This window comes from Tachypleus tridentatus, chromosome 6 (genome assembly GCF_004210375.1).
Source record: "Tachypleus tridentatus isolate NWPU-2018 chromosome 6, ASM421037v1, whole genome shotgun sequence".
Classification (NCBI taxonomy): domain Eukaryota; kingdom Metazoa; phylum Arthropoda; class Merostomata; order Xiphosura; family Limulidae; genus Tachypleus; species Tachypleus tridentatus.
In genome coordinates, this window is record NC_134830.1 from 83737864 (window position 1) to 83757364 (window position 19501).

Below are 19501 nucleotides of genomic sequence, written 5' to 3' on the forward strand. Positions count from 1 at the left end.
TCATCCCCCCCCTACAGTTTGGTCTGTTGAATTGTTTTATTGCATCACAGGCCAACAAATTGTGTGTTTGTTCTTGTAATTCTCGTGTTCTTACCAATCGAATTACATAATTAGGCCTAAATGTAGGCTTTTTCAGTAGCCGAAATGTACATCTTTAATATATGCTTGCTTCTAAGCTTTTCGATCTAAGCGGTAGTTCGTAAGTATCAGTCAGTAAGCCTAAATATACATGCAAGGCTTGCAAGCACTATCACAGAATCTACCTACGTCTTGTACGTAGTGTAAGATTAAGCAAACTTTTCATCACAACATATTGAACAGAGCATGAAATTCGAAAATATTACTCCCAAACGTAAACTCCTGTAATCTAAATATGGCAGGACATTTGTAGCTTGTACCTGCATCATTCTTGTATGTATATTGTGCGGTTTTCCTACGCCGTTTGTTCTTATACATGTCTAGCCGGTGTTATTGTCGAACGCCTTACTCTCCATAGCTGCCGAATCCGCTGACCATAGTGTACGTTTAGTGTACAGTTAACGACAGGTTCGGGCCGCTCGGATCCAGACGCGTCCTACATCACCCCCCTCCGCTCCCTTTAGTCTGAGCCCCGATTTTACAAAAAGTCTCATTAGACCTGTGTTTGTGGCCCTTATTAATCCATGAAATTTCAGATTATCACCGCCCTCTAATAAAGTGCTGGTGCTTTATGGTAAAAGAACAATATATTCTCTTATCATAGATAGTAAAAATATTGTATTTTCTTGTATAATTAGAACACAAAAGGAACGATTTCAACGGCCTAAAGCCTCTACTTGAATTGTATTGCGAGTTTTTGTTCAGGTGTTTTTATTTAATAGACGTACTTATAGACATTATATTACAACGTGTTTGCCTTTTGATGAGCTTTAACAGGAATATAATATATTTGTTATTGTTTAAGTATTTTTAGAGAAACTTGCAATTACTTGTGTTGTAACTTGCACACATTATTCTCCCAGCGATGTCCAGGCGGTCAGTCGGCTCGGTAGTCACTGTGAGGTTCGCGCGTTTGACTTAAATACATTGTACAGTTCAGTCCCACTTCCATTCTGTTCTATCTTCGTTCGTTTTACGTTAGAGTTTTTCAATAAAGACTGTATTTTAGCCTGTTGAGTCATCTGGGAAACAGATTACAATTATGACAAGCAAGCGTCTGAAACTTTTTGATATTAGACAGTTTCGCAAGCCAGTTACTAGTACTACAAGTGACAATGAAGATGCAGATAATCCAACAACCTCAAGCAAAGGAATAGAAACTTGCCATACAGAGGAAATATAATGTTCATCAGAGGACGAGTCTGAAAATGCTTGTGCAACTATTACACATCATGAACCACCAGATAGTTGTGAAACAAGTTTGTGCAGTAATGAAAAATCTGACACTCCACAGATACAGTGTGGAAAGCTATATCATCCAGACGCACAACTAATACCACGACAGAAAGCAAAATCTCAAAATATCAACTTCCAGGACAAGTGGTTTGATGAGTTCCCATGGCTGCACTTCGACAACCAGACTTAAAAAGTCATATGCTTTCATTGTTCCAAGGCAGAAAATAGAAGCCTTTTTACTGGAAAATTGGAGAGGCCAGTGGAGTATACCTTCATATCCACCGGTTTTTGCAACTGGAAAAAGGCTAAACAGTAATTCAACGAACACCAATCCTCTTCTCAGCACAGATTCGCTATATCTCCAGAAGGTTCACTTGATGTAACTTCAATGACTGTCCAGCTACATGATGGAAAAAAGAAGCAGCAGGGACAATGCAAAAGAAGTCTAGCCAAAATATTCAGAAGTTTACGTTTCTTACTGCGTCAAGGTTTAGCAATACGTTGACATACTGATACAGAGAGGTACTTCCTGTAGTTAATGAAGCTCCTGGAAGAGGAAGATCCTGAGTTGACAGCCTACTTGTCAAAGAAAACCACATTCACATCACCCCAGGCTCAGAATGAAATAATGGAGATGTTCAGCCATCAAATACTGAAAAACATAGCACACGAAGTGTAGCAAAGTAAAATCTTTGCATTAATGGTTGTTACAGGTGCCGAACAGGAAGCAATACGTGTACAATACGTAGATGAGAACCTTGGCGTCCATGAGACGTTTCTTGGTTTGTACAGTGTTTCCAATACAACTGGTGAAACAATATCCTCGACTATACTTGATGTACTGACTAGACTCAATTTACCACTGTCAGGATTAAGAGCTCAAACTTATAATGGAGCCGCTAACATGAGTGGTGCGTACAGTGGATGCCAGGCAAAAATAAAAGAGAAGCAACCGTCAGCTTTATTTTTATCACTGCGAAGCACACAAGGCTAATTTAATAATGCAACATGCAGTTGAAGTTTGCGAATGTGTTCGAGATTCTTTGTTTGTTTTGGAATTTCGCACAAAGCTACTCGAGGGCTATCTGTGCTAGCCGTCCATGATTTTGCAGTGTAAGACTAGATGGAAAGCAGCTAGTCATCACCACCCACCGCCAACTCTTGGGCTACTCTTTTACCAACGGATAGTGGGATTGACCGTCACATTATAACGCCCCCACGGCTGGGAGGGCGAGCATGTTTGGCGCGACTCGGGCGCGAACCCGCGACCCTCAGATTACGAAGCGCACGCCTTAACGCGCTAGGCCATGCCGGGCCTGTTCGAGATTCTATCCAGTGGGTACATGAACTTGGTGTCTTGCTTCAGAGGTCAGGCAAATACAAGACAATCTTTGAAAATATTGTATCGTCAGACAGCCACAATGGTCCAGTTAAATACATCCACCCAATGTTTCCAACATGCTGGTTGTGCCGCCTATCTGCAATTACATGTGCTAATGATCATTAAGTGACATTGTTGATTCTTTGTCTGAATTAGCAAATGAAAAATCAGATGTAGCAGTGAAAGCACGAGGTCTGCTGGACAGATTTGACAAAGGAAAGACAGTTTTAGGATTGTTGATAGCTCAGCATCCATTAGTTGCATTAGAGAAATTAAACCATACATTCCAAGCAAAATCAGCGACAGTATCTGACATGATTGAAGCATCTGCAATGACAGTTGAGCAATTGTGTGTATTGCGAACAGAGGAAAATTACAACAAGATATTTGATGAAGCTGAGAAAAAGGTATCTTCCTTAGATCTAGTGCCTATTGAACTACCACGCATTCGCAGACCCCCCAGAAGGATCACAGGTTATGGCTCAGCACACCATTCTGCAACAGCAAGAGATCACTACAGAAGCCAATATTTTGAATTTTTGGACACAGTCATAGAACATTTGACCACTAGTTTCAATGCAGACAACAATGACTTGAAGCAATATCTGACACTTGAGAACATGATCACATCTGGCAAGATTGACAACTCGGTTATAAACTTCTATCCAGAAATCTGCACAACGGCTCGAGTTTCAGTTGCCCATGTTCAAAGGAACAACAAAAGCAGTATCTCTGAAAGGTGCAAAGGATGCTTAGTGTAAAATGCATGAAACAAGCCAGCAGATATTTAGTGAAGTGTTTCTTCTCATGAATATTTTGCTTGTATGTCCAGTATCCAGCTGCGAATGTGAACGCAGCTTTTCTGCATTAAGACGGTTGAAGACGTGGTTAAAGTCAACAATGTCTCAGAGCCGCCTCAACCATGTGGCAGTTTGTCACACTTGCAAAGATGAGGACGACAAAATAAATATAGAAGAGCTCATGAAAGAATTCATAAACAGATCATCACAAAGCAGATCTACGTTTGGGAACATGTATTCTAGAGGACTAAATGAATCTTACTTCAATGAAAAGTATGAATAATTATGTGCTGCATTGTATTGATGTGTAATTTTCAAGCGTTCGTAAAGACATTTTAATTATTTTTATCAAAGAACATGAACGGTTTTTCAGTAGATATAAACTTATCAAGGGTAATTACTAATTTTATTAATATTTGAAAACGTAATTCATGCAATAACAGTTATTAGTAACCTTGGCAAGTATGATGGCCATCTTTTATACTATGCAGTGTGCAGGAATAAATTCATGTGGCAGTTAATTTGTGACACATTTGTCTTTTTTCTTTTAACATTTTGAAAATTGTTCACAACACCTCACTTGTACAAACCTACATGGAAACTTTGAAGTATCGTGGCAACAAGATTACTCTGTGACTGCATGTTTACAGCTTTCAGGTTCACGTAATTAGAGATTACCAATTTGCAAATTGAACAGTTCACATAAGTGGCCCCCCAGTGGCTCAGCGGTATGTCTGCGGACTTACAACGCTAAAAACTGGGTTTCGATACCCGTGGTGGGCAAAGCACAGATAGCCCATTGTGTAGCACATAAGTGGTTGCAAAAATCATACTGGTGTAAAAAATGTACGACCCTGCAAGAGATCAAACGCTTTTGATTGATTGACTACGCCCAAGATTTTATATATATATCAATTCATTCTACTTCGGGGCCTGGCATGACCTATCGCGTAAGGCGTGCGACTCGTAATCCGAGGGTCGCGGGTTCGCGCCCGCGTCGCGCCAAAAATGCTCGCCCTCCCAGCCGTGGGGGCGTTATAATGGGTCAATCCCACTATTCGTTGGTAAAAGAGTAGCCCAAGAGTTGGCGGTGGGTGGTGATGACTAGCTGCCTTCCCTCTTGTCTTACACTGCCAAATTAGGGACGGCTAGTACAGACAGTCCTCGAGTAGCTTTGTGCGAAATTTCCAAACAAACAAACATTCTAATTTTGCCTAAAAGAATATCAGTTTGAGAGTAGGTTGGTAGAGATCTTCATAAATACTAAAATCGAATCGGGTACGCCCGCATCCTATGCTTGGTATTGCTGGCGTACAAAAATATATCTAATAAAAAGGAATAAAATAAATATTTTAAATTAATTCATTCTAATCCTACCTGAAAGAGTTTTAAGTGCTACGGCTATTAATGATTCCCTCTTTTTCTAGGAGAGCATCTATATTTAATATTTTAATGGTTAATATTAAATTTATATGAATTTTCAGTACCATTTGTTTAAGTGGCAAGTGAATTCCCTCCTTTATATATCTGTCGACGCTGTCCACTGAAAAAAGACTCGTACAGATAGGGAGAAAACAGGTTGAAATGATTTTTACTATCATTTACAGAAGCTTATATGCATTAAGTTACAACATCAGTAAAGAATATTGTTAATGTAGCAAATTTTCTTTGTTCATGTTAAATTATAATAAATAATTTTTTAGCATTTTGACTTACCTGGAAACTTAACGGAATTAGAATTTACATTGAATATAGTTAAAATTATATTATTGAAATTCCACATTAAAAGTAAATATAAATTAGTTATTTTCAATACATGATAAAAAGTGGTGTGACCTTATGACCAACGTTTGCAAAAAACAGTATGAAAGCGTATTAATTTGCTACAGGCTTATTTAACATTAGTGAAGAACAGAGTTATTCTATTATTGCTGGTCCGGCATGGCCAGGTGGGTTAAGGCGTGCGACTTGTAATCCGAGGATCGCGGGTTCGCATCCCTGTCGTGCCAAACATGTTCCCCCTTTCAGCCATGAGGGCGTTATAATGTGACGGTCAATCCCACTATTCGTTGGTAAAAGAGTAACTCAAGGATTGGGGGTGGGTGGTGATGACTAGCTCCCTTCCCTCTAGTCTTACACTGCTAAATTAGGGACGGCTAGCGCAGATAGCCCTCGAGTAGCTTTGTGCGAAATTCCAAAACATGTTTGGAAGACAATAAATAACACATGGTCGTTCGTAAAAAAAAAAACGTTTTCTGTGTTATTTTCTCTATTGGTAGTAATGTAGCTTGTTATTTAAATCAGATTGATCACGTGTTGTTGTTTTTATCATAAAATACACAACCTTGGCATATTTAACGGTTAACATGAAAGGTTTTATGAGTTGTCAGCACTATCTTCCTAAGTTAAAAGTAAATTCCATGATATGTTATCTTTATTTTAACTTGTTGACATTGTATATTAAAGAAATAAGCATGCAGATGAGGGCAACATAGATTCAAATTATTTTTACTGTCACTTACAGAAGTGTCAGAAAAAATAACACCAGAACAAAGTTACATCTTTTAGGTTCCATCCTTTAGTTGGTGAGTGTTACTTTGCGAGCTCAAAACCACTAAAATCCGGTGTTCGACTCCCCGTGGTAGACAGAACAAACATAGCTCACTGTATAGCTTTGCCCTAAATACAACAAACCTTTAGACCACTTATCGGCAGTATAAAACTAGTCTATTTAACAAACTTGCGTAAAACAATCTTTTTAACTGCCTAATACTGAAATCGTATATAATCTAATAATATCTAGTTGTTTTTCATCAGTTTATTACGTTGTGTTTTAACTTGTTTCCTTTATCTTCGTGAAAAAGTGTTAAAATACTTTTAGTTTACTTTAGGAATTTTTTTCTTCTAATTTACAGATTTACTTATTACAGGCCTCAAATTCATACCAAATTATATGTAATCAGTAAGCAAAATAGTTCATACATAGCTCACATTTATTTATAATAATTAATTTAATGCCACATACATATCTGTTTCTTAGGTACTCCCTGCAAACTCAAACACCACTTCCAAGAATGACTCCGAAACAGCTTTCGAATATTTCGTTCCAACTTTGCTGCAGTGCTTTGTCGTTATTTTGTGCGGGTAAGCAACAAAACACTTTGAGTGCTTATTAAAGATTTATAAATTTTTAATAATTAACTAAACTTATTAGAAAATGGATCATACAATATATAAAACATGATTGCAAAGAAATATGTAAAGCGAGAAAAGTCGTTCTTTTCATCTGAGCTGCTTTTCGAGAAGAGTCTTTAAAGTGCCACGCTGGACTAAGTAGTTGCTGACCATTTGGTCTTTACTTGTTCAGCATAAAGAAATACTTGTTTGGTTAGACACATAATGAATAAAATGCAGTTATCAATGATGATATATTGTTACTACTTTGTAAGTTTATACAAAACATTAACTGTGTATTCTCAACATTTGATGGGTTAGCGTACAATTACAACATACTGACTCCAACATACAACAAATGGGCAGACTGTATCAATCAGCTGGGAACAACTTTTGAAAATAAAATACTGGTTCTACTTAAATACGTGGAATTTTATTATTATTTTAATTATCTCATGTTTTGAAATATTGTTGACACATGTTAGACAGAGATTTCAAATCATTGACAGTTATCAGCTTTGATATATCTAACAGCAGCGATAAGTTTACGTTACGACACTTTTCAAATCAAAGACAAGACAGGGGTTTTGTTTGATTAAATATTTTCATCAGGATTTATTACACTGACAACCAACGTTATAACAATTACACACTGAAAGTGTTAATTGTCTAAAACTTCTTGGGGAACACCAGTTACCATGTTAATTATACAAAAACATACTCTTTGACCTTTGTGTCATTTATCTACTAATTCATTAAAGAAATCAATTACATAAGATTGATAAAAAGGATTAACAGTTAGATTTTTTTCAACCAGGATTTTGTTCAAACTAGGGTAAATAGGAGTTAACTATTATGCTATTTAATGAGAAACACGTTTAATCTAATATACTTACACATTAGAACTATTTACAATAAAACATGATATTTTAACCCAATTTTATTACTATCATTTGAAACCTGATATATTGATATTTCTTGAGCCATAGTGTTATCTTCCTCCCTATTTACTAAATTATAATGTGGATTTCATTGGTAGGCCCTCTGGACATATTAGTGGAATTGTTGTATGTACTCACCCTGGATTAACATATAAATTTAAATGTAATTCAGTTATTATTACATAGTACTTTGAATTATTTAATTTTAATGTTGACAAGAGTCATAGTTTTTACTGCATTTATCGCCCACCTTCCGGAAGATGGAGTGAATTTATAAATTCATTAATCGATTAAACAATTCTATATATTTTTGAGTGATTTTAGTTTTAGTTTATTTATTTTGTCAGCATACCCAAACAACAATCGACAGAAGTCATGCACTTTAATTAAATAATTTAATGTCTCTCTACGCTTATATTTACCAACCTACTAGAGTTGCTGATACTGCAATATGAAAATTCAAAAATATTTGTGAAAATTGTTATGATGTAGTTCCATTTTTTTTATATTTCTGATCACTATACGTTATCTGTATCTTTTACTGCCTTGTCAAATCAGCCTAAATTTATAGCCATTCAAAACTATTTATTAATAGCGTTACTTTAAATAATTTTATTTCTACTTTAAGTTATGTTAACTGGAACCATCTTGTAAATGAAAAATATGATGTCGATTCAGTTTGCTTCTCATATGAAAAACATTATCGCAACTTGTATGATTTATCTTTTCCACTTGTTGAAGTTGTAAAATTAAATAATACAATTTATTCACCTTGGATGATGGCAAGATTATTACGTAAACTAAAAAAATACAAAGACTTTATCCTCGTTTTAAACAAACAGGCCATCTCTGTACCAAAAATAAATATTTGAAACGTAAGATACTTATTCAGTATCTAGTACGTGATAGTAAGACTAAATATTTTGATAGATGTTTCCAAAATGAAGAACATCGTGACATTTGGCGAACTATCAATAAAAAAACTAGGTAACAGAATAAAAACTATTAGCAAAATTTCATTAATTTGTATTAACCCGGGTTATCTTGTTACAGTTTCTAAAAATATTGCCTAGAGTTTTAATAATTGTTTTACTATGAATAGTGTCAATTCGACTATCGTTAAGTGTCACGATAAATCAATAGTTCAATCCATTTATCTTGCGCCTACAACAGCGACTGAAATTCTTACAAAAAATGGTGGATAATGTTCTACGACAGAGAATGAAATCAGCTAGCGAATCTATAAGTGAGGCTTAATTTTATTAGAGATAAATAATGTATTAAAGGAAAGTTTCTCAAAATATATCAAATTTCCAAAATCGTACCTATTTACGAAGGGGGTGATCCAGATAAGGTGGAAAATTATAGGCCTACATCTATTTTATCTACATTTGTATGTGTTGTTGAACGTGTACTGTATAACAGAATTATAGTTTTCTTACAATATAATAATGTTTTAAGTAGTTCATAATATGCTTTCAGTAAGTATAAATCAACTGAAAATTTTCTATTGACAATTATATTAAAAATTCATGAACCCAAGAATTCGTGTTCTAGACATTGCCAAGGCATTTTACAGCGTTAATTATAGTTTTACTTTCTACAATATTTCATTATGATCCACGAAGTAAATTGTATGACATCTTTAAAATCTTATACAAACAATAGACCTGACGATGACCGAAGAAGGTCGAAACGTTGTTCGCTCTTCTATGTAAAATATTTTCTCAACCCAAACGAGCCGTTTTTGCATGTAAACAATAGACAGCGTTTTACTTTAATTAATTGTGTAAAGTCTGATGCTAGTAATAGTCATTGTGGAGTTCCTCATGGTTCAATAATTGGCTCTATATGTTCAAAAGATAGTTGTTATATTTATGCCGGTGATGTGACTTACTATAGAAGCAGATTCTCTTACTAAGTATTACAAAACAGCGAATGATGAATTACTTTCTATTGTTAGTTAGTTGAAATAGGGCCAGTTTGGCCAGGTAGTTAGGGCATTCGACTCGCAGTCTGAGGTTCGCGGTGTACATATTGTAACTAAATCATTATTTCTGCCAGTGGAACAAAAAAATTAGACTGAGTGTTCGACAACATCCCTGAGGTCTCAGGCTAAGTAAAAGTACAAGACAAACACTGAAATAATTGGAGTTTCACCTGGTACAGACATACAAAATCTGAGATTCAATCTAAACACACGAAGTCTTTTTAATTAAGTCCGAGATATAATTTTATCATGATGGAGGACCTAGGCTAATGGAATAAGATATACGAAACTACAGCCAGTAAACAACGCATTTTGTGAGAAAATTTAACTAAAATCATGAAACTGTCAGGCATTTATGAAAGCCAATATTAAAATTTCGATTTAAGATCAATACCTCCTACCACAAGCTCTCGGAATGCTCCTTCATCAAAATAGTGAGACAGACAGTTGCATTACAACGCACCCAAGGTGACAGTAATTAAAACCTACAATCCTCAGATTGCGAGTCAGGTGCCTTGACCACCACCTCATGCTAGGCCTTTTAAAGATAAACATTTCTCTTCGATCGCAAGTTTCCATTTGCAGATAAATCTGTTGAATTGGATGTGCATTGATATATTCGCATTTATTTTGTATAAAGCTATAGATATAAATATGTTTGAAATAATGAGAGCATTTCTAGTCTGTTTTATAAATTTTCACACTTTAACTCTAGCTTGGAAACAGAATTAATGAAATCATAATTGCTATTTATGAACTGTTCGAATAACAAGTAGATTGAATAGTTAACAAATATGAAATCCGAGGTCAAAATGGTTTATTTACTGTGAAATAACCTCCAAGTGCCACAGAGCTGAATCTTTTTATGCTAAAACCTGGTTTCAATACTTGTAGTGGGCAAAGTGTAGATAGTCATCGAGAGTGTTCTATAAACATATAATTTTATATATTTTTCTGCTATCTAATAAAAAATATAACAAATTAGTAACATTTTCAAGAGGGCCCTTTTTGTTTACAATTGTAAGAACATATAAGTTTATTTTGATACAGCGTTATTGTATAGTGGACACACAACTTGTTTTAAATGCAAAGTTTATTCTGTAATGATAGACAATAAACATATGTATGATACTTTACAAGTCTTCATTTACATCAGTTGTAAGTTCTACGAGGGTAATAAGTGAAAGTCAGCATGACTAGGTAGTTTAGTTTTCAAATGTTTTGTATATTTCCTAAAATAAAGAAACTAATTACTTGCCTCTTATGTTTCACTTATGGTAATCTACTTGAAAGTACATACGACAGGTATTAATACATTGAGGTGTATATCAGTATTTTATGAACTAAGAAATTTTCTTAAATAGCATACTTGTAGATCTTGAAGTTTTTCACATTTGTCTCAGAATGCTTGTTAAATATATCATTTTAGATACGTATATTAACACTTTTACACTGGGTTATGATGAAACATGAGTTTTCTATATAAAAAAAAAAGGTTTGTTAGAAATTAATATTCATGTTGTGTAATTTAACCATAAAAGACTAAGCTTGACATTTACTTATAAACTAAGACGTTTTCTCGTATAGTTTGTTAGTTCTGTGAACTTATAATAGAAACGACACAAAGAAATTGGTATGCATGTTTTGTGATAATGGCCAGTCTATAAGTTGCTGTATTTTAAATATTAGTAATCAGTAACTCGTTCACTTATGATATTTAGGTTTGAGACGATTATTAATTGTAATGTGAATGATTTGTGAAAGTGAGACAATAAGTGTTCTACAAATCATTGTAAGAAATTTTGCATTCCATACTTTCACAAGATTTATGTGTGTTTGGAGGTGATCAATGGTTATTTAGAAAATGGGCAATACAGTAAGTCATTCATTTATTATTTTATTACATATAATGAATTTTATTTTGTTATTTGAGGTATACTTATTGCATAATATCGATTTAAACCTACAGATATGTATGCGTACCTATTAAAATTTATGCTCTGTTCATGTGACAATAATATTTTGTCATTGGTAATACTTTCTTGATACTAAGTTTTTATTATCCTATAACCCTCTTTAGAACGATTGATTTAATTAATTAGTGTTAAGCATCTTTTTATGACAAATTAGTTATAACAGATTTAATAAATTAACGTTAAGTGTCAATTTACTGATGATTTAATTATAAATGTTTTGATTAATTAATGTCAAGCATCCATTTTAGAAATGATTCAATTAATGAACTATTAATTTAATGATTAATTATATTATCATTTAGAAATGTATTCTATGAGTCATGGCTGCCTGGAAACACGTTCTCTACTTTATGTTTCTATTATGTAATAATTCAATATGGTCGTTCTCCCTGGTATCTAACACTATGGCATCAAATTATAGTTCATAACATTGTATGAACATAATTACTTTGTAACCAATGGCTATTTAGAAACTGGACGAATACAGTAAATTTTACTGTTACGGTAATGTTTTGAATACACCTTCCTCTGTATGACATCATACAAGAAATATATTTGCTGTACTCTGTTTTATTTGTCACAAAACAATCATAATTTGTCTTTACACGTTTCTAAAGAAGGTCGAAATACAGTTTAATATATGTATCAACATACTTCAGACTCACTACTTGAGTATAAAGCATGTAATATTGTTGAATTACATGTAATATCTTAAGAATTATCTTAAGATAGTTTAACTGGGTACTTGCCAGTAAAGTTATATGGTGTAAATTAGTAATACCACTATCTTAAATTATTTTAAGTTGTTTATTTGGACCTCTGGTGGCCAAATTTAGAACTTTGATCTAGTCATCTCGATTGCGACATGCAGGACAAAAAATTGAAACTATAATCTTGTTATCATTGATAGCATCACTTTGCAGTAAATCCCTTTGGAGAGTATGTGGGAGACTATCCTCTTTTCTTCTAGGAATAAGTTTACTCTAAGTTAGGGTGACGTCGCTGTCTAATAGGCTTAAGTCCAGTACGAACATCATCAAAAAGCGAGAAAGGGAAATAAAAGCTAAAAGTGACAGTCATTTATTGAAAAAAAAGAGAAAGCAGTTTTGTGTTTACCTGCTCTTCCCAACTGAAGTGATTGAAAACCATTGTTTCTCTTCAGCTTCAATAGGTGTAGTTGTGCTTGTTCAAATTAGTGTGATCTTTTATGAATGTGTATGAATAAAACTGAGACAGGCAGACGAGCAAAGACGTGAAGAATTTCAGAAAAAGGCAAGAAAAGGTTTTTCTTGTCTAGCAGTAGTTGAATCAATAAAGTTGGTGAGGTGAGACAGGGAAATCCAGACATGCATTTGAAGTATTGAGTTTTAGATCGCATGGATTTAAAGAAACTTATGAATGTTTAACAGCAGATAATGAGTTATACTTATCAAAAAGTATGAAAGTAATTTTAATGAGATAGGTAACGGTCTTTTTTCCGAGTGGTGGGCACCAAAGATGTAAAGTCAGTTTGAATTGAGTTGTAGCGGGACACTGGAGTGCCCAGAGAAACCCACATTCACAGCACAGGCGCAAAATGATCTATCTATTTTGTGTCCTGGCTGTAAAATAACACATGATGATGATTAGGGAAAAATTAATAATCGGTCCTTTATGAGCCTGTGTTTCATTTTCTTCTTCACAAAAAAAATTGTATAACGAGCTATGTTTGGGGAGAATACTTGAGATTTTACAAGGGCGTAGCCAGGGAGGTTTGGGATTAATCCCCTCCATGGATCCAAACGTTTTAGACAAGTTCAGTTGCCACCTGTGAAGTTTCGTAAAGATCCGTGATTGCATGGCAGATAATTTCACACACAACAAATGGTCAAATGCAAATTTCTGATTGAACACTCTTTTAAAACAGCAAGTTTTGTCAGAACTAGAGAAATACAATCGAATATCTATGAAAGGCTCAAATGCCTGTTCGTTCTTGCCAGGACATCTACAACACAGTTTGGTTAAACTTTAATATCACGGTGAATGTATAATGAGGCCAGGCCATTCAATCGATCTTCAGTAGTGGTATTTCTCAAATATTCTGAGAGTTGAAAACGAACGCTCCACTGAGCTTGTTGACACAGGTGGCGTGGCAAATACTTTCAACAGTCTAGAAATGACTGGGAACATTTCTGCATTGCACATTGCACATGCATCTATGACATTTTTTAGTCTGTTGTTCGCAAGTGATTTGTACCAAACCCTAAGTTCACCTACTGCAGCTAGTGAAGTGCTGTCAATGTCAGCCTTGTATATGTTGACCAACTTTTTAATTTGGTTACATTGTTGTGCTGTAGGTTGTGACCGTTCTGTGGTAGATCCTGATGGTAGTAGACACATGAAGTTTGTAAGGAGAGTTTGGTGACTGGACAGAAGGTGACATATTTGTGAAAGAAAGTGATCAAAAATGGTGCAAATACAACAATACGAAAGTACTCCTCAGAGCTAGTGTTTTGTGGGTTAGCACGGTACATCTTTCTTTTAGCCTGCCTTGGCATTATGATGTCAGTTTGAAGCTCACTACACAGAGTTTGAGCCTCTCAGAAAATGTTATTAAATTCATTCACAGTATTATTTCTGAGTGAACGGATTAAATCGTCCACTATTTCTGCGTGATGCATCGCAACACCTAAATCAATGTTCTGTTGCTGCAGTAAGTTGTACAGAGGTAAACTACAGGAAAAGAATTTAGCAATGGTAAGTAGAGTGATGATGAATTCTGGCTGTGTTATAGAACACAACAACTGATTGGCTTGCGTGGCAGAATCTCTGTCTTGTCAACCTGATATGGTCTCAAGGACATCTGCAACTGCATGGATTAATTCTAGAAAGACAATGACTGAGTTATGCTTCTCAACCCATCGGGTGAGGCAGAGACCTTTAAAACTTTTTTTTTTCGATTCAGGTGCTTTATTCTCCACCGAAAGAGCCAAAACGTGCTTTCGTTTGGGTGTATTGAGAAAGTTTTCAATGCTAGAAATTACTCCCATGCAATTTCGCACAGGAACATTTTTACAAGCATCAGAAATTGCCAAGTTTAGGGAATGGGCGCTGCAGTGTACATAGGGTACAAGTGGAAATTTATCAGTTATGTGTCTCTTGTCCTCGCAGGTAAGCTATGTCAATACCATATTTTGTCAGATTCGTTATGATAACATCAGCCAAGTTTCTACCTGTCGCATCATAAACAGGTATAAATTGCAAAAAAAATCTTCTCTCATTGCAACAGAGTCGTCATTGGCATGCAAATATCTAACACACAGCGAAAATTGTTCAATGCCTGAAATATCTGTTGTTTCATCAGCTAATATTGAGAAATACTTTGCAGCATTAACCCTGTTGACCAAAGCATCAAGAATATGAGTATTACAGGCATTGATGATTTCATTTTGAATTTGAGGACTCAGATACGTAGCATTCCTCTTTGTACACTTAAGGCTTGCTGAAAGCTTGACATCACCCTTTGCCCTGTAGCGCAAAATTGCCCGAAAATTCCCATCATTATTGATGGGCTCCTGATCAGTTTCACCAACAAACATTGGACAAGAATCATATTTTCCTCTCAAAGCTAAACTCTGTCTCCCACACAGCAATACAGTATCAATAATAGGCATTAAAATATTGTCGGTTCTGTTCAATTTCTTGCTTGTAAGTTGCATCAGGCTGCAAGTGCACAGATGAACTTGTCTTTACGACCTGTAGAAAATTGTTAGCTTTTTCTTTGCTGTCTTGGTGGTACTGTTTCAATTCATGTGCTTTGAGGTCTTCATCAGCCTTCTTCCAATTTATGTATGGAAATTTCACTAATTGTCCCAATTTCTGGCTTCCAACACCATCACCATCAGGAGCAGAAAGACAGCAGTACTTGCAGAAAGCACCCTTTGCACGTTGACTGTAAAGTAGCCATCTCCACTATGAAAGCCAACGATGCTGAAAACGCAGCTTTCTTGCACCACACTGGGGGAAAACATAGCCACTCCCTGGCTTCCATGCATTCTCAAGGAAACATTTTTTGATTTCAACGTTTATCTAAAAGAGACAGAAAGACATAGTCCTAATTAAGTTATTTTGCACTTAGGAAAGTTTGCTATGAGAGTACAATAACTTCGAAGAGAAAGTCTTAGAGCTGTACTTCACAGAGCAGGCCTAAGATCCTGTGGCTATAGGCCTACAATCACTAGCAGCAATGAATATTCAGTCTAAGACTCATCAGAGTGTTTGCACGATTTTTAATACAAAATTAACATAATAAGGAGTCGAATTACCTGTTTACCAATGCTGACATCATTAGAAATGTAATTTCCAATGTCCCACACTGGACCTGAGGTGGTAGTGGCAGCACTGGTAGAAGGCCACGGTGATGACTCTGATAATTCAGTTGACAATTCTGATTCAACCTGATTGGCTGCAGCAAATTAATCAGGTTCAGCCTCATGAATGGGTTTAAAGAACCCATGCAGTGTCCTTTGCTTTTTCGGGCTTGACATAGTGATTGATTGTTTATCGCAACTTCTGTTTCTCAACGTCACATTCACAGTACCATTGCGGCCATCTATAGTGAATGATTCACTATAGATGGCGGCAATAGTACAAATTTAGTGCCATGCTGCTGCCAGCCGGCCACCGTGCCACCTACTGTTTATTTGTGAAGTTAATTCTTGAAATCCAGGGAATTTGAATATACACTGTCCATGATATTTGAATACAGATTATGGACACTATACATATATTTTGCACTCTTCTGAGTGACTATATTTTATATGTTGCTGACAGGACTGTAGGTCTACTTTGCTGGGCCTGATAACTTTAAGTTATATATTATATATATAGGTCTATATATTTATTTATGATTAAGAAATAAGACAAACACCTTAGTGTTCCATTCTGAAATTTGACAAAAAGGTGGTCTCAGAATGCATAATTCAGGCTTTTCTTTTATGTTTTTATTTAAAAATTCCCGGGGGGGGGCGTGCTCCCGAACCCCCTAGCATGGCTTTGCGCCCGCGGCGCTTGCATCAAGCACTCAAATTAAAAAAATCCAATGGCCCTTTCTGGCTACGCCCCTGAGATTTTATGTAACTCAGTTGTCAGACTATTCCATGTCTAACTTTGATACTTATATTTATTTGTGTACCTCCTAGCTTGAATTTGGTTTTCAAGAGAGATTTTCATATGTTTGCATAATTTTAAGTGAAAGGCTATATCTTGTATTCCGTTGGAGTAAGTATCACCTGCCATTTGTTTCATCAATTGCGAATTTTAGGATGCTATAAATGTTATAGCTGTGAGCATGTTTCCAGGTATGTTTCAGACTACTATGTCATCGGCATATTGAAATGGTGTGTATTTGTTAATTCTGTAAATGGAATCTCATTGACAAATAAAATGTATAGGAGTGACTATACATTTTAGTGATAGTGAATGCTATTATAAGGGTATATTTGATTTTGACTGATTAGTTGGTTAGAAAATGTGATATCTATCTGATTATTGTGTCATTAGTATTGAACTTGTTTAATTTATATCCTATGGCAGAAACTGTCAAATGCTTTTTAAACATTTATTTGTGTTTTAAGTAATAGAGTAATGATGCTATCTACTGAACAGTGACAGATTTATGATGTTTATTAAGTAAAGTAATAAAAGGTTTGAAGCTTTCTTAAGAATAATATTTGTGGTTTCTGTTTTAGCTGTAATGTTGTTATGTATTGTTGGGTGAAATAACTGCCGTTGTTTTTGTTAGTAGATAAACATTTAATTTTTCAAAAGTCTTCAGGTTTACTTTGAGAATTTTTATATTGTTACCAATTTTTTCTTTCAGTTTTTTCTTTTATTTGTGCGTTTAATCCATTCATCTGAATTTTAAAGGATATTTTGAAATTTAATATTGTCTTCCGAGAAGAATACACTATGTAACTATAACGTGTATCTCAAGAGTTAATGTCCAGTAATTGTATGAATGAATGTTGTCTTGATGGTGGTGTCGGAAGTAGCTTTATTTATAGCTTTCATTATTATTTTTTTATATAATGTCTAGCTCACATTCTTTGTTTGTGTAAGTGATTATTGGTTATAGGTAAGCATTAGGTGTTTTGTTAAAGGTCTGCCAGTCAGTTTTGGTGTAGTTGTAATATTGCGGGAGTGGGAACTGTGCATGATATTTGAAAGTTACCTCGAGAGCTCTTGATGAACATGAAATTTGTTGTTTTAGGTGTTAGGATGGCCAAATTAAGACTTATAAGCAATATGTGTTTGTTGGCGAGTGAAAATGAGTGGGTGTGTTGTAATTTATTATATACATGCTGTTTCTAACTAAGAAATCTCGAATAATTATTCCTATTGAAACTTTGTAAAATGGATAGCAACTGCCTGTTGTGGAGACACAAGTGTAGAGGACGACGTTTTGAAAGTCTTCCGCCTTTCGTCTTGAAGACTTTCGAAACGTTGTATGTTTCTATTTGCATTTAAAATTTTATGTGGAGCGTTTAAGAGAGGTAAGATGTGGTCCTTATAATATGTGATATTATAGGTGCCACAGGTAATGGTTCACAGGATCTAGACGTCATCACATTCACCACTACTTATTCTATCTCATACTAAACTTCCACCATGTTTCTCTTGAAAATAGAATTGAACCTGGTTCCAGATTTTATTCGAATGAGGACACGCTTATTTTCTGGATGGTTGTCTGAAGGAGGACGACTCTTCTCTAGAAATAATATTTTTCTACACGTTATTGGTCCACTAAGCACCAATTCATACGAGCTATTTTATGTTTTATTTCAGACGTTTTGCATACAGGATGGCCTCTTGAAGTCTTTTATTAATCATACGTATGCTAATATAACATTCAGCTGGGGATACAAACAACTGATTTAACATAGGACCACGTATCTTGCTAGTCAGGATCGACAGATAGCAGTATTTTGCTTGTGTCATTGCTGTTGGTCTGTTGTCTATGTGTTCAAGCAACTGTACTGTTTGGTTAAGAAGCGGTTTCATATTTTTCTAATGATACTATGATGCTGTTATTGACTAGATTCAATTTGTTGAATGGCTTTTTACATATATTAAACATCCAAGTATCTTTTATTTTTAGATCTAGCCATGATATGTGGATATTTAGGAGTACTTTGAACTCAGAGACTTAGTTCAAAGTAGTATATGAGAGAAGAATGAATATTCAATAACTTATATTCCACATCACATAACTGATCATCGTAACAACTGTATAGAAATGGCCTAAAGAAGTTGACTGGCATTATTTTAACGGTTATTTTGTCTTAACGTAATTGTAATATTACACATTCCGATTATTCTTTAATTATTGTTTTGTGTAGTGTCATTATGCGATAGTTATAAATCAGTGATACTTACAAATAAGTTGATTTAGATTTAATACAGGACTGGTTGTTCTTCTTAGAAATCGAGAGATTTGTAATAATACATAAGGTTTCTGAGTAAGAAAGCTAGACAGTGGTTTTTAAATATCTATCTTATTATACGAGTATATGCGTGTAAAAGTACATACATTATATATACAAGGGGTTAGTAGTTATATTTAAACGGTTTTAAATATGCTAATGGATGAGTTACGTAACAAACACAGCCAATATAAAATTGCGATGGAATGTAACGTATCAGAACTACATTTTGACATGACTTTGCGTTCCATAGATAGGTGATGCCACGGAAAATCGTCTTAATATAGTCTATTCAACCTATATTAGTGTAATATAGTGTAATTACGTCTTTAGTACAAGTATAGCTTCCAGTTAAAGTTCTAATAAAATTACATTAAAATCAGGTAAAAAGTGTAGTAGAGT

General features: G+C 34.9%; 1 protein-coding gene across 1 annotated transcript in view; it reads left to right on the forward strand.

The window, feature by feature from the left end:
• Positions 1–19501, forward strand: part of LOC143252932 (lysosomal cholesterol signaling protein-like) — a 94554-nt gene that overhangs the window by 15761 nt on the left and 59292 nt on the right. Inside the window, exon 3 of the mRNA XM_076505823.1 lies at positions 6596–6699. Within this exon, the coding sequence (XP_076361938.1) occupies positions 6596–6699 (104 nt within the window). The remainder of the gene's footprint in view (positions 1–6595; positions 6700–19501) is intronic.